General features: G+C 37.5%; 1 protein-coding gene across 6 annotated transcripts in view; it reads right to left on the bottom strand.

The window, feature by feature from the left end:
- MEMO1 (mediator of cell motility 1) overlaps positions 1–26196 on the bottom strand; it is a 147021-nt gene that overhangs the window by 40933 nt on the left and 79892 nt on the right. For all 6 annotated transcript variants that reach the window (XR_004428404.1, XM_033176114.1, XM_033176115.1 and 3 more), the window contains 2 exons: positions 15038–15150; positions 11966–12077 (listed from right to left, as the gene is read on the bottom strand). Coding sequence is in view for 5 of the 6 variants with exons in the window: in XM_033176114.1 (XP_033032005.1) it covers positions 11966–12077; positions 15038–15150 (225 nt within the window). In the remaining variant the exon portion in view is untranslated. The remainder of the gene's footprint in view (positions 1–11965; positions 12078–15037; positions 15151–26196) is intronic.

Here is a 26196-nt window from a genome sequence, read left to right as displayed (position 1 = left end):
AAAAAATATAAAAATTGGCCAGGGGTGGGGGTGCACACCTGCAGTCCCAGCTATTTGGGAGGCTGAGGTGGGAGGATCACTTAAAGCTGGGAGGTGGAGGCTGCGGTGAGCTGTGAGCATGCCACTGGACTCCAGCCTGGGTGACAGAGTGAAATCCTGCCTCCATAAAGAAAAAAAAAGATCCAGAAAACAGAGAACTGGGGAAAGAGGTAGAGGATAGGGGAAGAAGAAGAGTAAGCTAGCTGTCAATGACTTAACTAAAATTAACATTTAAGTCATTATAAATCTTTATTGTTTGATCACTTAAATGAAAACAATGAAATTCCCAAAGTTAATTTTTAAATCTTTCCAAATTTCCATTTAAATAGGCATGATGATAAGAAATATTTTCTAAGAAAGGGCATACTTCAGGTACTAGAGAGCCATTCTAAACTCTATTTTTAAAACTCAACCATTTGAAGCTACTATGAAGCAACACAATCTTAGAAACTGGTCAAGTTTGCCGTCAGAATCATAGAGAAATAGAGAAACTCCTGTATGTTTTTAAAAACAAGTCAACATTTCCGTACCCTACATTCTCTTAAACTTACACTCATTTCTGGCTTTACCATTTTTCTGATAACGGCAATATTATGAGGCCTTGAACTTCATATTCTCTTCAATTCATCTCAACTTTCTCACATAGGAACATTTCTATCTGCATAGAATTCTGTGTAGAATCCTCATGATTCTAACCCTTAAACATCTCCCACATCTGCTCAGTGTGTTACCCCACCTGCCACTGCCTTGGTTCGAAGCCCCCATGATTTTTTTACTACACTATTTATTTCTTCCAACTCCAATCCATCCTTTCATATTACCATCACACCTTCAAGGAGAGCTATTCTTTTTTTTTTTTTTTTTTGAGACGGAGTCTCACACTGTCACCCGGGCTGGAGTGCAATGGCGCAATCTCGGGCACTGCAACCTTTGCCTCCCAGGTTCATACGATTCTCCTGCCTCAGCCTCCCGAGTAGCTGGGATACAGACACACACCCACACCCAGCTAATTTTTTGTATCTTTAGTAGAGATGGGGTTTTACTGTGTTGGCCAGACTGGTCTCGAACTCCTGACCTCGTGATCTGCCCACCTCAGCCTCCCAAAGTGCTGGGATTACTGGCGTGAGCCATCGCACCTGACCAAGGAGTGCTATTCTTTTTTTTTTTGAGAGAGTCCCGCCCTGTCGCCCAGGCTGGAGTGCAATGGCACAATTTCAGCTCACCGCAACCTCTGCCTCCCAAGTTCAAGCGATTCTCCAGCCTCAGCCTCCCAGGTAGCTTGGATTACATGCGGGTGCCACCAAGCCCGCCTAATTTTCTGTATCTTTAGTAGAGACAGGGTTTCCCCATGTTGGCCAGGATGGTCTCGAACTCCTGACTTCGTGATCTGCCCACCTTGGCCTCCCAAAGTGCTAGGATTACAGACGTGAGCCACCGCGCCTGGCCTAGGAGTGCTATTCCTATTCAGTCCCAATCATCACCCCCTCCCTTGCTAATTTTATTAGCTCTGCACCAGGCATAGAATAAAATACAAGTATTTTACAATGGCATTCAATTTCCTCCATAATCTGGTTCTAATCTATTTTCCAATTCTCTAACCATGCCCCTCTTACACTATATCTCTATAAGTCAGCTACTCAAATGCCTCCAGCCCCAGGATGGCGTTACATATGTGTGAAAAGGTAGACAAGGTGTAAGATAATAGGGAATGGCAGGACCAATATTTAACTACAAATATCTGCACAAAAATTTTTGTCCTAACTATGCAAACCAAACAAAAACCATCCACAAACAGACCTCGGTTACTACCCAAGCCTTTTACAACTCCTGCAAGTTAAGCCAAATAGTTTCCTATTAAAAATAAGCCCTAGGCCGGGCGCGGTGGCTCAAGCCTGTAATCCCAGCACTTTGGAAGGCCAAGACGGGCGGATCATGAGGGCAGGAGATGGAGACCCTCCTGGCTAACACGGTGAAACCCCGTCTCTACTACAAAAATACAAAAACACTAGCCGGGCGAGGTGGCGGGCGCCTGTAGTCCCAGCTACTCCGGAGGCTGAGGCAGGAGAATGGCCTGAAACCGGGAGGCGGAGCTTGCAGTGAGCTGAGATCCGGCCACTGCACTCCAGCCTGGGCGACAGAGCCAGGCCCTGTCTCAAGGAAAAAAAAGAAAAAATAAATAAATAAATAAGTCCTGGGCTTTCCTACTCCTAAATACTTTGTATGTACATAACTCCCTTTCTCATGAAAACCTTACGCCCAATCCCATGAAAATTGTAGGCACCTTCAAAATCCATTCAAATGCCACCCCGTTAATGAAGCCTTCTCTGTGCTTCCCTGACTCAACTACTACCTCTTTCCTCCCAAATCCCTACTCTCTGCTCCTGTAACTCTTTAATTATACTTACTACATTTTGAATTATATTATAATCATTTATATACATTTCTTATCACTTCTACCAGGCTAAAAGATGATAAAACAAACAGGTGTTTCTTTATTTTTGTATTCTTCATCCTTAAACATAGATTAGTACCATTAGGTACATCTATTATATTTGAAAAATTCAGTTTAACCAAAATTTTAAAAATCTTAAAATGTTGACAGTAAATGTTATCTTAAAAACAACCCAATTTTTATAAAACATAACTAGTAAGTCTGGGGACAGTGGCTCACATATGTAATCCCAGCACTTTAGGAGGCTGAGGTAGGCAGATCACTTGAGCCCAGGAGTTCAAGACCAGCCTGGGCAACATGGCGAAATCCCGTCTCTACAAAAAATACAAAAATTAGCCAGGTGTGGTGGTGTGCACCTGTGTTCCCAGCTATTTGGGATGCTGAGGTAGGAAGATCTCTTGAGCCCGGGAGGTAGAGGTTGTGGTGAGCTGAGAGCGCACCACTGCACTCCAGTCTGAGCAGGACCCTGTCTCAACACACACACACACACACACACACACACACACACACACAACTTGTACAACTAGTAAAACAGAAAAGATGAAAAATTACCATTTGAGAGCCAAAATGAGTTTCATTAACCTGTTTATTTACTCCCACATATAAAATGCATTATTCTTAATCTGTGTTTAAGACAGGCATCAGAGTCTCTTATTCTGTGTATTCTTCAGAAGGAGGTACATTTAAATGGTAAAAAAAATTATTTTTACAACCACCACAAAATAGCAAATTTTAAATAGTGAAATTAGAGCTATGAACTGGTATAATTCCTTTACATGGTACTTGGGCCATTCAATAATTCATTTAGAGGAGTTTTCTTTAAGAAAATGAAAGCAGCTCAGATTTGTAAATGTCTACCTTTTTTTCCTAAACATTCTTGACCCTTGACCCTCTCTTCCTAACTCCAGTCCTACCCACACAGTGCTTAAAGTGACTGTCTACAGAATGCACTGAATCTTTCTTAAGAATGAAAACAGGTAGTGATATAAACAGGTGCTAGCTAAGATTTCAGGAAACTTCAGACTTCCTCCCATATGGTGAGAGTAAAAAAACAATGAAAGAGATTTCCAGTTTCTGATCTAACATGTAAAGATTGTAGAAGGTATTACTCTTATCCTAACAAGAAAAAACACTAAATTAAAAACCAATAACTCTTATCAGATCTATCTGAGAATTGAGGTGACAGAGCAAACCAATACCCCCAAAACTGGAAGTATAGACAGAATCAGAGAATCTTAAACCACCCTTGGAGCTAGCAGGAATACTTAAAGGGTAATGAACTAATTGCTGGAGACTAAATGTGGACTACCCTGAGAGATTCAAACTCCTGAGAGCCAAGCCATCAAGCTGTAGAAGGCTTTATATAAGTTTTACTTCCAAGAGCCTCAACAAATACCTGCTTCACTGAGTCTTCTGTTCTCTTTACAAAAATGCCTAACTGCAAGAGAAACTATTTTACCAGTGCCTAACAAAATTGGGCCTTACAAGAGTTCCACAAACGTGGAGTAAAAGTAATACCCAAATCCAGTCCCTCCAGCCTTCTTGTCTGACCTGAAGTGGGGGAAAATCTGAGAAGAACTTGTTAAATCACAGACCAGTGGCACAGGCTCTCCAAAAGAATGACAACTGATCACAGAATTATAGAATGTGTCTCCTTTCCTCATCTTACCACTACATCAACAGGGCACCTATATAATAACAGAGGAAGGTAACTGAAAGAAATGCAGGACTTGGACCTATCTAACAAGTCTCTTAACAAATTGGGTGTAGAAGGAACATACTTCAACATGATAAAGACCACATATGACAAATCCACAGCTAATACCAAAATGAACAGGGAAAAACTGAAAGCCTTTCCACTAAGATCTGGAACAAGATAAGGATGCCCACTTTCACCACTTCTACTCAACACAGTACTGGAAGACCTAGCCAGAGCAATTAGTCAAGAGAAGAAATAAAGGGCATCCAAATGTAAAGGAAAAAGTCAAATTATCCTTGTTTGCAGATGACATGGTCTTATATTTAGAAAAACCTGAAGTCTCCACCAAAAAACCCTAAGATCTGATAAACAAATTCAGTAAAGTTGCAGGATACAAAATCAACATAGAAAAATCAGTAGCATTTCTATATACAAACAGTGATCAAACTGAAAAATCAAGAAAGCAATCCCATCTATAATAACTACCAAAAACAAAACAAAATACCTAGGAATAAATTTAGCCAAAGAAGTGAAAAAGCTATACAAGGAAAATTTTGAAACACTGATGAAAGGAATTGAAGAGGACATAAAATACTGGATAGATATCCCATGTTCAGGGATTGGAAGAATTAATACTGTTTAAATGTCCATACTACCCAACATAACTTACATATTTAATGAAATCCCTACCAAAATACCAATGACATTCTTCAAAGAAATTTTTTTAATCCTAAAATTTATAAAAGTTGTAACACACATAAAATGTGAATACCAGAAGGAGAAAAAGAAATACAGTAATTACTGAGAAGTTTCCAAAATTAATGACAGATACTAAATCACAAATCCAGGAAGCTCAGAGAACTCCAAAAGGATAAATACCAAGAAACTGACACTTAGGTGTCAATTTATATTAAAACTGCAAAAAACCAAAGACAAACAAAAGATCTTGAAAGCAACCAGAGGACAAAAACACTTTACCTATAGAGAAGCATGGATAAAAATGATAAGAATTATGTACAATTTCTCTTCAGAAACCATGGAAGAAGTGATAAAATAAAGTGCTGACAGCGAAAGAAAAAAAAACCCACTAATTTAGAATTCTATATCCAGGAAAAATTTCTTTCAAAATTAAAGAAGAAATAAAGCTTTTGTTAGTCTAACAAAAATTGAGGGAGTTTGTCAATTTAGACATTAGATCTACCTTGCAAGAAATGTTAAAAGAAGTCCTTCAGGGAAGAACAAGGATATAGGTCAGAAAATTGGATCTACATAAAGCAAGCAAGTACGTTAGAGAAAGAATAAATGAGGGTAAAATAAAATCTTTTATTTCATTTTTTTCTTATTCTTAATTGATCTAACAAATAATTTGTTCAAATAAATAAAAGGAGTAATGTATTTGATGATTACAGCTTATGGATATGTGAAACAAATGACAGTGATGTCATAAGGGACAGGAGGGAGAAATTAGGGAGACCCTTAAATGATGCTTCTACTACCCATGAAGCAGTACAGTGTTATTTAAAAGTTGTTAGCCAGGGCCGGGCGCGGTGGCTCAAGCCTGTAATCCCAGCACTTTGGGAGGCCGAGACGGGCGGATCACGAGGTCAGGAGATCGAGACTATCCTGGCTAACACAGTGAAACCCCGTCTCTACTAAAAATACAAAAACTAGCCGGGCGAGGTGGCGGGCGCCTGTAGTCCCAGCTACTCAGGAGGCTGAGGCAGAAGAATGGCGTAAACCCGGGAGGCGGAGCTTGCAGTGAGCTGAGATCCGGCCACTGCACTCCAGTCCGGGCGACAGAGCGAGACTCTGCCTCAAAAAAAAAAAAAAAAAAAAAAAAAAAAAGTTGTTAGCCAGGTGCAATGGCTCCTGCCTGTAATCCCAGTACTTTGAGAGGACAAGACAGGAGGATCACTTGAGCCCCTGAGTTCAAGACCAGCCTGGGCAAGATAGTGAGACCCTGTCTCTACAAAAAATTTAAAAATTAGCCAGGCATGGTGGTGCATGTCTGTAGTCCCAGCTACTCGAGAGGCTGAGGTGGGAGGATCCCTTCAGCCCAGGAGGTGGAAGTTGCAGTAAGCCAAGATTGTGTGCCACTGCACTCCAGCCTAAATAACAGAGTGAGACCCTGTCTCAAAAAAATAAAAAATAAAGTTGTAAGGCCGGGCGCGGTGGCTCAAGTCTGTAATTCCAGCACTTTGGGAGGCCGAGACGGGCGGATCACGAGGTCAGGAGATCAAGACCATCCTGGCTAACACAGTGAAACCCCATCTCTACTAAAAATACAAAAAACTAGCCAGGCGAGGTGGCAGGTGCCTGTAGTCCCAGCTACTCGGGAGGCTGAGGCAGGAGAATGGCGTACACCCGGGAGGCGGAGCTTGCAGTGAGCTGAGATCCGCCACTGTACTCCAGCCCGGGCGACAGAGCAAGACTCCGTCTCAAAAAAAAAAAAAAAAAGATAATATATGGTGACATACAAAAGAAAAAGTAATCATAAGAAAAAAAATTTTTAATATATGCAAAAAAAGAACAAAGTGCATTAGATATGATCTCATTTATATGTTTTAACTCAAACATAAATGTGTATGTACAAATTTTACATAATACACAAACTTACATATGCTAAAATATATGTTAGTGTATGCATAAAAACCTTTACTGGCAGTAAACACTGGCTGAGTAGAACCAGAGTCTTCCACCATTCATTTTGTACTTCTTGATTCTGTTTACATTTGCTAACCATGTACATATATTTTTTATGTCAGCAGAGTTAACTGAGCAATGAGATTGTGAGTCATTCTATGTTTTCTCCTTTAGACTACTATTTTTTTAAAAAGCTCTAGTGAATATAATTTTTAAATCTATTACAAACATGCAGCCAGGCACGGTGGCTCATGCCTGTAATCCCAGCACTTTGGGAGGCCGAGGCAGGCAGATCACGAGGTCAAGAGACGGAGACCATCTCGGCCAACATGGTGAAACACCTTCTCTACTAAAAATACAAAAATTAGCTGGGCATGGTGGCAGTCGCCTGTAATCCCAGGTACTCGGGAGGCTGAAGCAGGAGAATCACTTGAACCCAGGAGGCAGAGGTTGCAGTGAGCCAAGATCGCGCCACTGCACTCCAGCCTGGTGACAGAGCAAGACTCTATCTCAAAAAAAAAAAAAAGCAGAAATTTAAATAATACCTTAGACATCTATTTTTTTAAAAATACATAATGTGGTTTATAATAGTGAAAAATGGGGGGAAAGCTTAAAAGTTAAATGATCAAGAATTCATTGAAGTATTACAAGGATCTTTGACTAGAAAGTCTTATGTATAGCCAATAAACTGGAGTAAAAAAATGACAGGAAAATACCTTCATGACAAGAAAAGCAGTTTTAAAAAAGAATATTTGTAGCCAAAGATGATCAAGAGTTTATTTTTTGAAAATTAAAAAAATGTAATTTCTTTTTTAAAAAGAACATTTGATCCACTTTTTGGAAAAATAATTAAAGTATTGAAAATGGCAAGACAGTTATTAATTCATTCAACAATTACTGAAATATTTTTGTGTACCAGGTACTGTGCAATGCATAGCAGACACACTGAAGACTAGCTGCTCCCGGGAGAAAACACTATGGAACTACCATGGAAGGGACACAGACTTATATAGAAATAATCCCTCAACTACTTAACCACAGTTTCTATGAATCTAATCACCAAAAATTCTTCCCACATCTCAATGCTCAATGTCACTCCTCCCATTAAAAGTAGCATCCGTAGTTCCCTCTCCTTGAATTTAGCCTTATGATGCACTTTGACCAGTAGAATGAGGCATAAGTGATGCTGTGCCAGTTCTAGACTTCGATATTAAGAGAGCTGGAAATTTCTTCTTTTGCTCAATTGCTATCCTGCTAGAGAGGATTCACCATGTGAACTGAAAAGTCCTGAAGGGTGAGTGTCAACAGGCACTGACAGATGAGAACCAAGATGAAAACTGATGTGCCTCAAGAAGACAACCAGCACCACGGCCCCACAGAGGAAGCTAGGGCATCTTGGAGTCTTTAGCCGAAGTCGACCTGCCTCAACTGGCAGTAGATGAAACAGAGACAAATTGTCTCCGCTAACCCAACCAAATTTCCAAACTACAGAATCATTTAAGTGAAAAACTACACATTTGTGGGACCTAAAAATCAAAACGATTGAATTCACAGACATGGAGAGTAGAAGGATGGTTACCAGAGACTGGAAAGAATAGTGGAGGGCTAGCAGGTAGGTGGGGATGGTTAATGGATACAAAATAAAATAGAATGAATAAGACCTAGTATTCGGTAGCACAACAGGGTGACTATAGTCGCTAACTCAACTGTACATTTTTAAGTAACTAAAAAAATATAACTGGATTGTCTGTAACACTAAGGATAAATGCTTAAAGTGATTAATACCCCATTCTCCATGATGTGATTATTTTACACCACATGACTGTATCAAAACTTCTCATGTACCCCACCTATACACCATGCACCCAAAAAATTAAAGTTTGTTTTTAATTTTTTTAAAAAAAGAAAAAAATACATACATTGAGGTGATTTGTTATGCTGCAATACGTAACTAAGACATTACTTGGGAGACTAAAGCAAGAAGCTCGCTTGAGGCCAGGAGTTCAAGATCAGTCTGAGAAATAAAGTAAGACCCGTCTCTAAAAAAATGCTTTTAAAATTAGCCAGATATGTTAGTACGTACCTGTAGGGCCACTACTCTGAAAGCTGAAGTAGGAAGATCCCTTGAGCCCAGGAGTTCAAGGCTACAGTGAGTTATAACTGTGCCACTGCACTCCAGCCTGGGTGACAGAATGAGGCCCTGCCTCTAAAAAAAAAAAAGAGGCCAAGCACAGTGGCTTATGCCTGTAATCCCATTGCTTTGGGAGGCCAAGGTGGGAAGACTACTTGAGACCAGGAGGCAGAGGCTGCAGTGAGCCATGATCATGCCACTGCACTCCAGCCTGGGCAACAGAGCTGAGACTCTTTCCCCCCCACATCCCCCCTCCAAAAAAAGAGGAACCACACTCAAGGAGCCTCATTCACATCCTAACTTGATGGAGATCATAAGATAATAAAATTTGAGCCTAGGGTCACAGCAAATAAGATTTCTGAACATCCTGGGAAGCCTGGGTGTATATGACATGTTAGAGAGACATGAATTGTCCACCAGAGGAAGAACTGTAGTAGACCATCAGCAAAGACAGCTGTCAACAGTTTCTCTTACTCCTGTACACACATGCTACTCCTCCCACCAAGAGGAGCAATATATTGCTCTTTTCCTCAAATCTTGGCTGACACAATGATCTTATTTGCTTTGAAAAACACGATTCACTGGAAATGTGCTATGTAGTTTCCAGCCTAGGACATAATAGGCCTAGAAACTTCTGGTTTTACTCTCTTGATCCAAAAAAAAGAAGAAGAAGAAGAAAAAAAGAAGTCTAAGCTATTCTTCTAGAGAGTCGCCAAAAAAAAAAAGCCCTACTTGATGAACAAACAGGTCAGCTGGAGAAGAAATGAGGGCTCTCAACAGAGAGCTAGCACTAAGGTCCAAGACACATGAGTGACACTATCTGAGATACTGTAGCCCCATTTGAGCCACCTCAGTCAGTGTCTTGTGGACCAAAGCAAGACGTTCCCTGCCCCAATTCCTGGCCCCCAAATTTTAGGCAATAAACAGCTGTGATTTTAAGTCACAGTTTAAATCTGTTACTTAGTAAAAGATAACTGATATAGGTAATTTTAAGTAAGAGCTTTTGTTACTTAGTAATAAATAACTGACATAGGTAATGAGTCCAACTAATGCTACAAAGAAAAGAAGGGTCAATATTAGGGATCCTAATGTAATGTGGCAGTAGTTTATTTGATACTATTTAAAAGGGGGAATTATAAGTAGGAATTTGGTTTGCTGGGTTTAAGTTTCTATTTTCCTAAATGTTCCACAATGTACATGTTTTACTTTTAAAATAACAATAAAAATGTTATCTTGTTATAACCTCCTTGAGGATATTGTTGTCAGTTTACTGGTCCTATTGTTTTTTGGGTTTGTTTGTTTGAGACAGGGTCTCACTCTGTCACCTAGGCTGGAGTGCAGTACCATGATCTCGGTTCACTGCAGTCTCAACCAGTCAGGCTCAAGCAATCATCCCACCTCAGCCTCCCAAGTAGCTGGGACAACAAGTACCCGACATTACACATGGCTAATTTTTCTATTTTTAGTAGAGACAAGAGTTTTGCCACAATGCCCAGGCTGGTCTTGAACTTCTGGGCTCAAGTCATCTGCCCACCTCAGCCTCCCAAAGTGCTGCTGGAATTACAGACATGTGCCACTGCACCCGAAGTATTAGTATTTATTAAGTCTAAATTATATTTTCTCATGACAAAATATGCAAACATCTCAGTGAATAAAAATATTCAATTATCTTTTCCGGTTGAAGAAGAGAAAGTTCTGATTATAACAACAATTTAAGAAATAATATATATGGTTTCACATCTCTGAAGAATTAGAATGTATTAAAAACCCTAAAATTATATTGCTTATAATGTAGTATCACACTGATTTTTGAAAATTCTTCAGATTTATATAATTCCTCATGGTTATCATTGTGAGCAGAAGCAGATAAAAGACTGAGAAAAGTAAATAATACTTTGAATACAGAGTAAGAGTGGAAATAATCCAAAAAGACTGCAACAATGAACTAAACAAGAAAAACTAAACAGCAATAATTGAGAAGACAAACATATTTAGAATAATTGAGAAGACATACAAAAAGAAATCACACAAAAGTCTGAGAACAGAAAATAATCCATCTGAATATTATGAAAAGGCCTTGAGCTTTGGCTGATCACAAGTACATTAGCCAACAGTAAGCTACATCAACATAAAAAATATAATGTTATCTTAGACTTTATTAGTACATTTAATTAATATTTACTGAGAGCCTACAGAGCATCATGTACTTTAGTAAGAAAATATAATGAACAAATCCAGAAGGTATCATCTTACCATACTTAGAACTGCCAAACTAAATATGAAATATTAAGTCCATATATAGGAAATGGTTTTAAAAATTAGAGAAACCTACAAAAGAGAAGACATCCTAATCCAAATGTTTCACTAAAAGAAGAAAATCCTTGAAATAATTATTTTTTATTTTATCAAAATACATTAATAACTACTATGTGCTGGACACTGTGCTAGGTGGTGGGGTATACAGTAGAGAACAAAATAGATATTGACCCTGTCCTCGTTCAGCTCACAGTACAGTGAGTACTCCATCACAGGAAGACCTTTAGCAGGTACCATGTAAGTCTCTCAAGCATACCATAAAAGAGATTCATGTACCTTGCACAAGGTTGAAATAAATGACCTCCAAAATTAAATACAAGCCTAAAATTTTACGATTAATTATAGCATTGTACCAGAAAAGAATGGAATTATTATTTTGAGATAAAGAAATGTCGAATGAATAAAATACAAGCAAAGCAAGATATATACATACCCACATACACTCACATACCCATGGTTTTTTTAACACTTCCAGCTAATAAAACAATCATGTCAATTCACATGTTCAGCCTTCATAGGAAAACTACTCAAAACCAACAATCCACCTTAAGACACTCCTGTCTCAATTTTTTATCTCATTTCTTAATCTCTTTACCCTGATAATTATTGGGATTTACTAGTTTTAAATTACCAAAGAAATTAATGTCTATGATTTCCTGGGGATTTCTTATATCAATCAATATACCTTTCCATGGCTTTAGCTGTATAAGGCAAATGCATTTCAATACTGTGTTCATCTTCATCTGTCTGCAGAGACATGCGTTCAAACATTCCTGTCTTCCATAGTTCTCCGTAAACTAAAGAGATTTCAAAATACAGTAAAACAAATATATTAATGCATATCCTTATCCAGTGAGATTCCACCCAGTAACACAAAACTACATGCTTTGGCAAAAGACAGAAACACCATATAATATTCTCATTTTTATTAAAACAAAATAATAGAAAGAAAGGAAAGAAAGGAGGGAGAGTAAGGAGAAAGAGAAAAAAAACAGAACTAGTTTTTATGTAACAGGTAAAACAGTAATACATGTAAAGACTTACTCATCATTTGCATATGTTACATAGTTATATAAAAAATGATCATCTAAACTCTTCATCAGTTCCTTTCATTATTTCTAAAATCACTTTTGGGTCTAGGCTTTTCCTTGGCTTTAATCAGTACATGCTAGCAAGAACATAATTAGAATTCCTACTGAAATATGGAAAAACCACTGGTCTATTTAACTCATGAGGTCAAAAGCAAAGTTTGAGTTTTTTTAATAAAATGTGTGGTATTATTTCACACTTCAGGTTTCTACCATACCAAGAAGAGAAAATTCTCACTAATGCTATTTTCCTGAAAATTCAAAATTAAGCTTTTAAGATAGATCAAAATATAAATTTGCCACAATACCATCCCAACTTAAAAAGACTAGTAATTCAGGCCCTTCTGATGAACTATACTTAAAACTGAATATTGTAGAACAAGAAAAAGATAAAAGTTAACATGTAAAAATATATATATAATAATATTTTTAGCATAGAATAGAACAAATCCTCAAATGGGTTTACCTATATCAAAGACAGAAAGAAATGGTTGTATGACCTCTTTTCTTGACAAAATTCTCCATTTCTTCACTGGCAAGCTATCCAAAATTAAAATTTCCTGAATGCCCCAACAAGGTTTTAAAAGTAAAATGTGTTCCTTAAAACATCTCAGGAAGTAAGGTTAGAAATAGTCGTTTCATTAATAAGATGGATTAACAAATTGCTAATATTCTATGATACCTAAAGCCCAAATTATGAAAACTTATGCCAAAAATAAGAAAAAAGAATTTTTTCTTGCAAATGGACTCTTTTATTATTTTATTTATTTTCTTTTTTTTTTTTTTTTTTTTTTGAGATGGAGTCTCGCTCTGTCGCCCAGGCTGGAGTGCTGTGGCCGGATCTCAGCTCACTGCAAGCTCCGCCTCCCGGCTTCACGCCATTCTCCTGCCTCAGCCTCCTGAGTAGCTGGGACTACAGGCGCCTGCCACCTCGCCTGGCTAGTTTTTTGTATTTTTAGTAGAGACGGGGTTTCACTGTGTTAGCCAGGATGGTCTCCATCTCCTGACCTCGTGATCCGCCCGTCTCGGCCTCCCAAAGTGCTGGGATTACAGGCTTGAGCCACCGCGCCCGGCCCATTTTATTTATTTTCAAATTAATTTATTTAATTTTGAAGACAGGGCTTCACTCTGTCACCCAGGCCAGGCTGAAGTACAGCAACATGATTTCAGCTCACTGCAACCTCTACCTCCTGAGCTCAAGCCATCCTCCTACCTCACTGCCCCACGCCCTCTCCCAACCGGGTGGCTGAGACTACAGCCACGTGCCACCACGCCCAGCAGATTTTTGTATTTTTTTGTATAGACAGGGTTTTGCCACATTACCCAGACTGGTCTCAAACTCCTGAGCTCAAGCAGTCTACCCATCTCAGCCTCCCAAAGTGCTGGGATTTCAGACATGAACCACCACACTAGGCTTCGACTCTTTTATTCTATACAAGAAATTTTTGCAAAATTCTTTGAAACAATAGCACCCCTAACATACTTAAAAACATAATTTGAGGCCAGGTACAGTGGCTCACACCTATAAACCCAGCACTTTGGGAGGCCAAGATAGGAGAATTGCTTGAGACCAGGAGTTCAAGATCAGCCTGGGCAATATAGCAAGACCCTACCTCTACAAAAAAAATTTTTTTTAATAAATTGGGTGTGGTGATGTGTGCCTGTAGTTCTAGCTACTTGGGGGGCTGAGGTAGGAGGATCACTTGAGCCCAGGAGTTTGAGGCTGCAGTGAACTATAATCATGCCACTGCACTCCAGCCTGGGCAACAGAGTGAGATCACATCTCTAAAAACAAAAATAAATATATATATAGGTCAGTATGTGTGTGTGTGTACATATATATGTGTGTGTGTGCGTGCATGTGTGTGAATAATTTGACCAACTGAAAGGACATATACCCAGATCATGAAGGTGGTTACTTCTGGGAAGGTAAATTGGGTTCAGGATGAGCGAGAAACTCTGAATAAATTATGGATGTTAAGTACATCAGTTAATTTCTTATACTACTCTTTATACTGTTCTGTATTTTTAAAATTACTCCTCCCCCCCCAAAAAAAAAACCTTTATAAAATCAAAAGGTTTTTACTTTATACATCTATTGTGTAAGAACTACTAAATAAAATTGTGACTCTGGACTCCTATGGAAAAATATAAATCAATCTTAATTGTAGGCATGTTTAAAAATAAAATATATTTATCATTTATATAGCACGTTTCTTTCAGAGTTTCATAAAGGCTCATTTTTTCCCATAAAAATCATTTACAAGAAAATAAAGATATTATCAGCATTATCTATTTACAGTGAGAAAGTGTCATTACGTAGAAGTAGATTAACACGCCCAGAATCTTTCATGAAATTGGTATGGGTACTAATTTTTTGTCTCCTGGTACACTGAGTACATGGCATTTTTCTGAATATTAATGTAACCACTACAATCTGCACACTGGCGGATCTGACAGATTTCTGTAACTAGCTGAAAAACACTAGTTGCCTTTTAGGGATATGGAAGAGTTTCTTTTTTTGCTGTTTTATGCAGATTAGTTGTAACAAATTTTATTTTAAATATTGAGATATTACTTATGATGCTCACATTTATAAGTTTTTAAATTAACTTCCAAGTCCTATTAAAAGAACATTAGCTATTTGAAAGCTATTTCTATATACTTACTCTTTTGGTCAATACGAAGGTCATACAGGGGTGTCCTATATATATCCACACTGGAAAGTGCACATCGAGAGAGGGGCACATGATGAGAAGGCCCAAGGATGAAAATTCTCCGGCTAGGAGATACACAACAAAAAACACGGAACAATTGCACTTCTACACAAACCTTATTAAATAAAAGAGAAAAAAGCAATTCTTACAAATCACTTGTTTTCCTTCTTAATTACCAACTGTTAATGGCTGAACTGTGTTCCCCTCCAAAATTCACATGTTGAAGAACCAATCCCCAGTAGCACAGACTGTAATGCTATTTAGAGATAAGGTCTTCAAAGAGGCGATTAAGTTCAAATGAGGCCATTAGTGGGGACCTAATCCAATAAGTCTGGTGTCCTTATAGGAAAAAGAGACACCAGAAGTATGCCTGCACAGAGATATGATCATGTCAGAAGGGGCAACAAGAAGGCGGCCACCTACAACAGGCCAAGAAGAAAGGCCTCAGGAGAAACCAACCCTGACAAACTTGATATAGAACTTCAAGCTTCCAGAATTGTTAAAAAATAAATTTGTGTTGTTTAAGCCACCCAATCTGTGGTATTTTATTATGACAGCCCTAGCAAACTAATACACCTAATAATGACTTGCTCCTCAGTTAAGTTAATTCCTTATTTCTGTCTTTGTTGGATGGCCTTTAAAAGAATCATACTCAGTACTTGGAAATACCAGCTATTAAGTAATACAGTAAACCAAACCACTATGCATAAAATAATCTCTGTATGCACAATGACAAGGATACAACAGGTTTTCAGAAGCTGTATTTTATTAACTGGATTTTACACATTTAAGCTATTAAAATTTCAACATTCTAACACATTCTAAAATAAACTTCTAAGATCCACCATGATTTTAATAAAAATACATAATAGCATAAAATTCTAAATATCTATACAAAATATCCATTATAAAAAGGCATTCTGAAAAAGCTATTTCCGTATTTCCTCCATGGTAGGGTGAAAAAGGCATCTTGTTGAAAAGAATTCTATATAATAAGCTTTCTCTATTCCCATTCAAATAGAAGTCATTCTCAAAAACAAAGAAACTAGATTATGTGTTATTTGCACTGTAGTCTACAGAAAAGAACTGAGCTAAAGTGTAGCTTAAATCTGTACAATCTCTTTATCTTGACATTAAGAGTAATGTTAATTTCCTCTCATTCAGTCAAATATCCAAACCTGCCCTACAATCTGAATTCCAAAACTATCAATCTTCTCTGTTCTCCAATATTCACATGAACCAGCCTTCTCACATCACATACAAAACTTACAGACTCATAAAGCCAAAACTATTTGAAGAAAACATATGATATGCTATGTAGTTAGAAAAGTATTACGGATTGCTCAATTAACGAACAAAAGCTGAGAGATGAGCTAGTTCTTTTGTATCAAAAATTTGCAGGCCAGGGAATGTGTGCTTTAGCAATATATTTATTCTCATAAAATTCTATTACAGCTAAGAAAATTAACCAATTATTGGTTTATGTTACTTCATATATTGCAGGGAGGGAGGAAGGAGATAAAGCTGTGCATATTAAGTTGTTCTGCTATGAAAAAAAAAAACAAAGAAAGTTGTGGATAAGTGATTCTCAGTTTAGAGTCCCAGAACCTCCTTAAGACAGCACACACAGCAAACATGAGGGTTCATCCACAGGCCATTTCTGGTCAGAAGCAGATTATCCTTTTCTTTAAGTTCAAGGGTACCTGTATGGGTTTGTAATATAGGTAAATTACATGTCGCCAAGGTTTGGTGTACAGATTATTTGGACACCTAGATAATAAACCTAGTATTCCATAAGTAGTTTTTTTATCCTCATCTTTCTCCCACATTCTAGCCTCAAGTAGGTCTCAGTGTCTGTTGTTCCCTTCTTTATGTCCCCACGTTCTCAATATTTAGCTCCTACTTATGAGAACACACAGTATTTGATTTTCTGTTCCTGTGGGAGTTTGCTTAGGATAATGGCGTCTAGCTCCATGTTGCTGCAAAAGATATGATCTTATTCTTTTATAGAGCTGTGTAATATTACATAGTGTATATATGTACCACATTTTCTTTATCTAGTCTACCACTGATGGGCATTTATGTTGATTCCACGTCTTTACTATTGAGAACAGTGCTGCAATGAACACATGTGTGCATGTGTCTTTATGGCAGAACAATTTACATTCCTTCAGGTACATATCCAATAACGGGACTGCTGGGTCCAGAGTTACTTCTGGTTTAAGTTCTTTGAGAAATCGCCACACTGTTTTCCACAATGACTGAATGAATTTACACTACTACCAACAATGTGTAAACATTTCTTTTCCTCCACAACCTTGCCAGCATCTGTTAATTTTTGACTTATCAATAATAGCCACTCTGACTATTATCAGGTGGTATCTCATTGTGATTTTGATTTGTATCTCTCTAGCGATTACTGATTATGAGAATTTTTTTGTATGCTTGTTGGCCACGTATGTATCTTCTTTTGAAAAGAGTCTGTTCATGTCCTTTGCCCTCTTTTTAACTGGACTGCTTTTTGCTCATTAATTTAAGTTCCTTATAGAAGACAGAATCTTTCTACCTCTCTTCCTTCAATATGTTATTAGCACTGCTAATCCTCACTTCTTGTCACCACCTCTATCATCAATTCAAGAACCATTTCAAAAAAAAAGTCAAATCTATAGATTTCTAAATGAAGAAAACTAAAAGATAGCACTCTGGTCACCTATCTTAACAGCACATAAATAAATGACACTTTCTTTTTAATTAAAGGCTAATGTGGGCTGTAGATAATGGTAATTCAGAAATGTTTAGGTAATCTGACTAGGGCCAGGTAGTACATGAACCAAGAATCAAATAATGAGAAAGGGCATTTTTCTGATTGAGGAATATATGAAAAGACAGACAGAAAGAATATTTAACATCAGAGCACTCCTGGAAAATCTAAAACACACAGTCAAAATATGAAGTGATTTTTAAAATAACAATTTAAATTCAAGGCATACATAAATTTCCTAAGTGTAATAAGGTTCTAACAATAGCCAAAAGATACACTGCTCCAGAAATAAACAACAGAGGTCTGCCAGAAGCCTAATTAACTCTTCTGATACCTGACTACTTTCCTTATTTGCCTTTTTGTCTGCCCCAATCTAGATGAAGGAAAAAGAGCCCCACCAATCTCAATTAACCAACTGTGTACTCTACAGATTCTTTCTGGTTTGGTAGAAAACTCGCCAATAGCCAAGTGAAGTTCCATATTTGATTAAAAGAAGTAATAAGAAAAAAATGTTTAAGTCTCCTCAATATAAAACCCTTAAAAGCAATATATCCAAAAACAAAACCAGAAAAAGCCAAATGTCATTGAAAGGAAAGTAAAATGGGGCATTTAAACCAGTAGTAATCTCAAAATGGGTCTCTTTGTTTGCTAAATGCTAACAAAAGAAAATGAATAGTGTACATTGAAGTTCATGCATTTTCTTTGTTAGAATGCTAGATCCATAAACACCAAGGCCACAGGAATATTTTGAAGAGAAATAAATAATAGAGGCATTAGAAGCAATGCCACTTTCTCTCCCTTTATTTGACTGCAAGGTGCTTTGTCTTTAAAGGCGTAACTTTTCAATATTAGCACATCGTCATTGTTGATACACAGGTTAAAAAAAAGCCTTTAATATGAAAAAATTGGGGGAGAGGGGCAAGATCAGTAGGCATTCTCTTAGAAATAAATGCACTTCATATATAATAGCTATAATAAAGAATTCACATTTGTGGAGTTGCAACGATGAATGTAGTCTGTGCACCCAATGTATAAGCTGCCTGAGTGTGTACCCTCATGACTGTTTATTGAGCTACTTAGTCCAAATAATGGAACATAAGTAATTTTGTAAAGGTGTTTCACAGGAAGTGAAGACATTTTAACCAAAGAAAAAAATGTCATTTGGCCCCAAAAAGCATTTCTTTTTGCTCTCTTTTTCTGTCCTGCAAGGCTTTCTGAAAAATATGTATCAAAATCAAGTTACTACTACCTAAGTACATCCTGAATTCTGAGATTTTATAGTTTTAATAATAGTCAACTACCAATATGGAAAAGAACTAAAATGTATCATTTTTTAAATTCCTTAAACAGTCAAAGTCATTTTCTGGAAACATAGATCATATCACTTCCCTTGCTTAAAGACTTTCATGGCATTTCATGGTCACAGGATAAAATCTAGAATCCTTAAAACGGGCTCTGCACTCTCAAATGCACTAGCAAATTAGCTATTACTCTTGCCCACCTTGATCATAATACTTTATGTATACTGGTCTTCTTGCAGTTCCTTGATAACACCAACAACTTTGCCTACTTCAAACTTTTTAAATCCATGTTTTGTTCCCCTTTTTAAGCTTGGCTAGCCTGGCTTAAAAAACGTGTTCCTCGGTCGGGTGCGGTGGCTCACGCCTGAAATCCCAACACTTTGGGAGACCGAGGCAAGCGGATCACGAGGTCAGGAGATCGAGACCATCCTGGCTAACACGCTGAAACCCCATCTCTACTAAAAATACAAAAAATTAGCCAGGCATGGTCCCAGCTACTCAGGAGGCTGAGGCAGGAGAATCGTTTGAACCTGGGAGGCGGAGGTTACAGTGAGCCGAGATTGCGCCACTGCACTCCAGCCTGGGCGACAGAGCGAGACTCCGTCTCAAAAATAAATAAATAAATAAATAAATAAAAAATCTGTTCCTTGGAGATACTTTCCCCAATACCTTTCCCACAATTTAAATCAAGTCACCCTCCTAAGATCTATAACAATAGTTCTCAAACTGCGAACTCTGGATTCCCGGTATTCCTCAAGACCCTATGCAGCAGTCCATAAAATTAAAACTATTTTCATAAGAATGCAAGGAAGTTATTTACTTTTTTCATCTGCAATTACGGTGCAAAGGTGAGGGGAGCATAAAACCACTGGCCCATTAGAACAAAGATCAAAGTAGTATAATCAATATGTACTAGTAGTCTTATTTTTTAACCTTACTCACACTAAGTTTAAAAGGGAGGGAGTTCCTAATTTCATTAAATCCTGACTCTTGAGTAGGTATATTTTTAATATTCTATGACAAAATGCATTCAATCTGTGGTGATAAAACATTTCTGCTGCATATGAAAGTATGTCTCAGGAAAAAGCAGTCGTGTAGTTGTGAGCTGTAAGCCGAACCAGACATTTTCCTCATGGAAAAAAATTTCTACTTCAAAAGATAACTGTTTTCCAGTTTAGGTAGCTGGCAGAAGATTTCTCCAAAGTGAATGGAAGTCAGGCACGGTGGTTCATGCCTGTAATCTCAGCACCTTGGGAGGCTGAGGTGAGAGGATAGCTTGAGGCCAGGTGTTCAAGACCAGCCTGAGCAACATAGTGAGACCACATCTCTACAAAAACAATTTTTTAAAAAACAGCCGAGCATGCTGGCACAGGTCTGCAGTCCTAGCTACTCTGAAGGCTGGAACAGGAGGATCACTTGAGCCTGGGAATTCAAAGCTGCGTGAGCTATGATCATGCCACTGACTCCAGCCTGGGTAACAAAGCAAAATCCTGTCTCAAAAGGGGGAAAAAAAAAACAAAACAGAATCTAGTACTTTAAAGAAAATAATATATTTGTTGTCAATGATGAAATTGAGGTTTTCAAGTGAAAATCAGACTTTCATAAAACTTTTATCACTGTAAGCTTGATAGCCTCCAAAGAATTAATGATTTTGTCTGATAAAATACATGGTGACATTAAGAAATGTGATTTTTTTGCCAGGCGCAGTGGCTCACGCATATAATCCCAGTAATTTGGGAGGCCGAGGCAGGTGGATCACCTGAGGTCAGCAGTTTGAGACCAGCCTGGCCAACATGGTGAAACCCTGTCTCTATTAAAAATACAAAAATTAGCAGGGCGTGGTGCTGCATGCCTATAATCCCAGCTACTCGGGAGGCTGAGGCAGGAGAATCCCTTGAACCCAGGAGGTGGAGGTTGCAGTGAGCTGAGATTGTGCCACTGCACTCCAGCTGGGCGACAAGAGCGAAACTCTGTCTCAAAAAAAGAAAAACAAACAAAACAAAACAAAAAGAAATGTGATTTTTTAGTATCATATAATGAAATACCAGCATTGAAAATATCTGCATAACACAATAAAAATTTTCCCAATGTTCCACACATTACAAAATGATGCAAGGGTAAAAGATCCATTCAAACTGTAAAATAGACAATGAATTTATAAAAAGTACAAAAATTCAGCTAGGCACGGTGGCTCACATCTGTAATCCCAGCACTCTGGGAGGCCGAGGCAAGTGGATCACGAGGTCAAGAGATCGAGTCATCCTGGCCAACATGGTGAAACCTTAAAAATTCAAAAATTAGCTGGGCATGGTGGCACACGTCTGTAGTCCCAGCTACTTGGGAGACTGAGGCAGGAGAATCACTTGAATCCGGGAGGTGGAGGTTGCAGTGAGCTGAGATAGTGCCACTGCACTCCAGCCTGGTGACAGAGCAAGACTTTGTCTCAAAAAAAAAAAAAAGGACAAAAATTCATTGATAGGAACTTCAGATTTCGCATTATAACTAACCTTTAAGAGACTACCATTTGTTGAGTTTTGGTGTAGTATTAAAGAAAAATATCCACAATTATCTGAAAAGGTAATTACACTACTCCTCTTCCTTTTCTAACTACATATCTGTGTGAGGTTAGATTTTCTTCATATACCTCAACCAAAACAAATGATCACAACAGGATGAATGCATAACCAGATATGAGAACACAGTTATCTTCTTCTATTAAGCCAAACATTAAAAGGAGAATTAATAACTAGTAAAAATATGACATTTTTACATTTTGTAAAAAAAAAAAAAAAAAGTAAAGCAATGCCACTTTTCCCACTATCTTCTATTAGAAAATGTACTTCTCATTTTTAAAAATGTTTTTATTAACCTCTAATTTGTTTACTTTTTTAAATAATTTTTAAAGTGTCTCATTTTAATTTTGAATGCATTCAACAAAGGTAGATGTGGTCTACATTTGGTGTCCTTAATAAGTTAGAAGTATACAGGGTTCCTGAAACCAAGAAGTTTGAGAACCACTGTATTTCACTTTCAGCTTTTATATTAAATTTTTAGTTTTTAATAAGATATCTATATTCATTATCATATTGCTTAATATCTATCTCACCTACCAATTTATCAGCACAGAGCTAAAACCATGTCTGTTTTATTAATCACTATGTCTCTAGCACTACCACAATATCTGGATCATAGCAGTCACTTAATAAACTTTTAAAATAAATATGCTTTAATTTATTCATGCATTTCTCTTGGAAAGCAACACCTGAAAACCTTTGCTACTAATTCTGTATGAAATAGGGAAGTTTGTTTGTAAACAATCTTCGTTATGACCTCAAAAGCTGCCTCTCACACTCCCCATTAAGTTATCAGCCCTAACAGTTACTGTGAAAAGAAAAACCTTGGCCAGGCGCAGTGGCTCATGCCTGTAATCCCAACACTTTGGGAGGCCAAGGCAGGCAGATCACTTGTGGTCAGGTGTTCGAGACCAGCCTAGCCAACATGGTAAAACCTTGTCTCTACTAAAAATAAAAAAATTATCCAATATGCACGTAATTACAGCTACTTGGGAGCCTGAGGCAGGAGAATCACTTGAACTCAGGAGGTGGAGGTTGTAGTGAGCCAAGATTGCACCACTGCACTCCAGCCTGGGTGACAAAGAGAGACTCCATCTCAAAAAAAAAAGAAGAAGAAAAAAAAGAACGAAAAATGTTGTTAGGCCCTGACCAGTCATATTATAAATCAAAGAACCATTCTGTCAGTTTAAGAATCATTAGTCCCCTCAACTTGTAATCATTTTTGCACAAATGCTTTTAAATTTTATATTTTTCACCATTAAAATAATATATCTATTTCTCATATAAGAAAACATATGCAAACTATTAGCACCCATTACAATAATTTATTTAACCTTATATAGTACATTCTCTTTTTTTCCCAATTTTACACAATTTTATACCCTGCTTTTTTTATTTAGTCAATGCACTATCAGAAACTTAAGACTCTTTAAAAAACAATGCTGCTGTAGAAAACGTAACACATTTAACTTTTTCCATTTTGGGACTTATTAGGATAGAGCTTGCGAACGTGAATTTCTAAGCCAGTAATTATATACATTTTTATGACTCTTAATATATATTATCAAATTGCTTTCCTAAAGCATTAACCTGATATAGTCCATTGAAATGCATTTTTTTAAATAAAAAACTAATTTTGCCATAATCTAGCCAGTTCTGAATTATAGGAATTACACAACTGTATTTTTTTTTTTGAGATGGAGTCTCGCTCTGTCGCCCAGGCTGGAGTGCAGTGGCGCGATCTTGGCTCACTGCAAGCTCCGCCTCCCGGGTTCATGCCATTCTCCTGCCTCAGCCTCCAGAGTAGCTGGGACTACAGGTGCCCGCCACCACACCCAGCTAATTGTTTGTATTTTTTAGTAGAGATGGGGTTTCACCGTGTTAGCCAGGATGGTCTCGATCTCCTGACCTCGTGATCTGCCCACCTTGGCCTCCCAAAGTGCTGGGATTACAAGCATGAGCCACCGCGCCCGGCTGTATTGTTCTTCAAACTGTTTATTTAAATTGGCACTTCACTACTGTTTTTACTTCTATTTTTTTTAGAAAAATAAAACATTTCCATTTTTATTAATTACATTTACTTCTTGTAATTTCAGTTCATATTCTTATTATGATGAGTTAGCCTCTAAGTACTAAGAATTTTATGATTTTTTGATATTATCCTTTGTCATTTTTTTTGCAAGTATTTTTCCCATTCTGTTCATCACTTCCACTGGTTACATTATGACTTGAGTTATTTTTTCATGTAATTTAATTACAATTTATCATGTTTTATACTCTTCCCAACAATGTCTCATAAACATTAAGACATATTGTGTTCCAAATTAGCTGTGGCTTGAAATGCCTCTCCAGATATGTTAATACCCTTACCTAACTAGTATTTACTTTGATGGATGATGTCAGCAGAGGTTCTAAACCAATTTCTTTTTCCAAGCTGCTAGTCAGCATTCTAACATCAGTTTTGGAATAACTGCTACCTGTTATTTGTAATGCCTTTTAAAATCATATTTGTATCCCCTACCCACTTTTAAATTCTGGAAAGTGACATAGTATCATTTACATTTTCAAAAGATGATCCTGGCTGAAAAATAGAATGCAAATGGATTAATGTGGAAGTTAAGAACAGAAAGTGGTAGTATAGAATTTAACCTTTCTCATAAAGATGTTCTTTCTCTACTTTCTCAAAGCACTCTAAAGACATTATAATTCCCAGAGAGTGCCTCTTTCAAGAGAAATCAACTGTGACTGTCAATTATTAATTTTACACTTAGACCTTAAAATTTATTCATTCAGAATTCAATTATTATATATTAATTACAAAAAATAATTTGATCTGGCTGGGCACAGTGGCTCATGCCTGTAATCCCAGCACTTTGGGAGGCCGAGGCCTGACTGCAGATCACCTGCAGTCAGGAGTTCGAAACCAGCCTGGCCAATATGGCGAAAGCCTGTCTCCACTAAAAATACAAAAAATTAACTCGGTATGGTGGCGTGCACCTGTAGTCCCAGTTACTTGGGAGGATGAGGCAGGAGAACTGACTGAACCTGGGGGCAGAAGTTGCAGTGAGCCAAGATTGCACCACTGCACTCCAGTGTGGGTGACAGAAGCAGACTGTCTCAAAAAAAATTAATTAAAATAAAATAATTTGATCACATCAGTCATCATTTGCCTCTATTTCTACTCATCTTCTTTATCTTCCTCTTCTTAGTCCTTGGCGCTCTTCCATTTTTTCCTCTTTCCTTTTGCCCTCTTTCTCACTTTCCATTAACTTATTGAACACATACTTCCCACTTCTACGAACATAAACTCTATACCCCTCTACAAATTCCTAAACCTAATTTAACTCTGGGGTGTCCCACCAGCACATGAGTTTTATCAACAAAACTTTTGCCAAATAGAGGAAGGTTTCAAAAAGAAAAGGCTGTTATATAAACTAACTTTTATTATAGCTGCCTTACAGGACCAAGTCAAATGAAAGAAGCTTATAAAAAATCTTTTTTTTTTTTTTTTTTGAAATGGAGTCTTGCTCTGTTGCCAAGCTGGAGTGTGGTGGCGCGATCTTGGCTCACTGCAACCTCCCTCTCCCAGATTCAAGCAATTCCCCTGCCTCAGCCTCCCAAGTAGCTGGGACTACAGTCGTGTGCCACCATGCCCAGCTAGTTTTTTTATTTTTATTATTTTTTGTATTTCAGTAGAGACAGGGTTTCACCATATTGGCCAGGCTGGTCTCAAACTCCTGACCTCAGGTAATCTGCCCGCCTTGGCCTCCCAAAGTGCTGGGATGACAGGTGTGAGCCACCAGGTCTGGATTAAAAAATCATTTCAATTTAACTTCTATTTGCTCTTATTCATGAAATTACTTAAGATTATATATTAAACATGTATCAAGGAATAATTGTGAACAATGCTCCTCAAAACATCATAAATGAGACAGGGCTAGCCAAACCTCACCAATTTATAAATATTATTGCTTTCTTTTTAGTAAAAGCTTGCCAAAAGTAATTTTCAATGAATTATAATAAAATGTACAGACAATGCTACATAAAAATTTGAAAGAACAGCTTTTTTGTTTAAAAACTTTGAATGAACTGCTCAAAGGCAAGTGGGCTGTGCATGATTTTCTTTATTAAATCATGGCTGCTATGAGCTATTTCTTTTGTACAACTATACTACATCTCTACTAATTCAGACCTAACAATCAGTGTTTGACAGAACTAAGATGATCACTTTACCTATTCACATAGCTTATACATCTGGCAAACTAGGGCCGGATATTGGTTCATAGCTAGTAAATTAACTGTGTAAATAAAATGAGTGACTATTCCCAGCAAAACCTCTTGTAAGTTCACAAGTTTCTTATAGAGTAGTATACTATTAAAGGAGTCTCAAGTTCCCAGGAAGTTTTTTTTTTTTAAGCTAATTTCAGAGCTGTCATTGAATTATTAAGAGTTAATATGCCTCAAACATCATATTAA

This window comes from Trachypithecus francoisi, unplaced genomic scaffold, assembly GCF_009764315.1.
Source record: "Trachypithecus francoisi isolate TF-2019V2 unplaced genomic scaffold, Tfra_2.0 Lachesis_group17, whole genome shotgun sequence".
Classification (NCBI taxonomy): domain Eukaryota; kingdom Metazoa; phylum Chordata; class Mammalia; order Primates; family Cercopithecidae; genus Trachypithecus; species Trachypithecus francoisi.
This window is presented reverse-complemented; position numbering and strand designations above follow the sequence as displayed.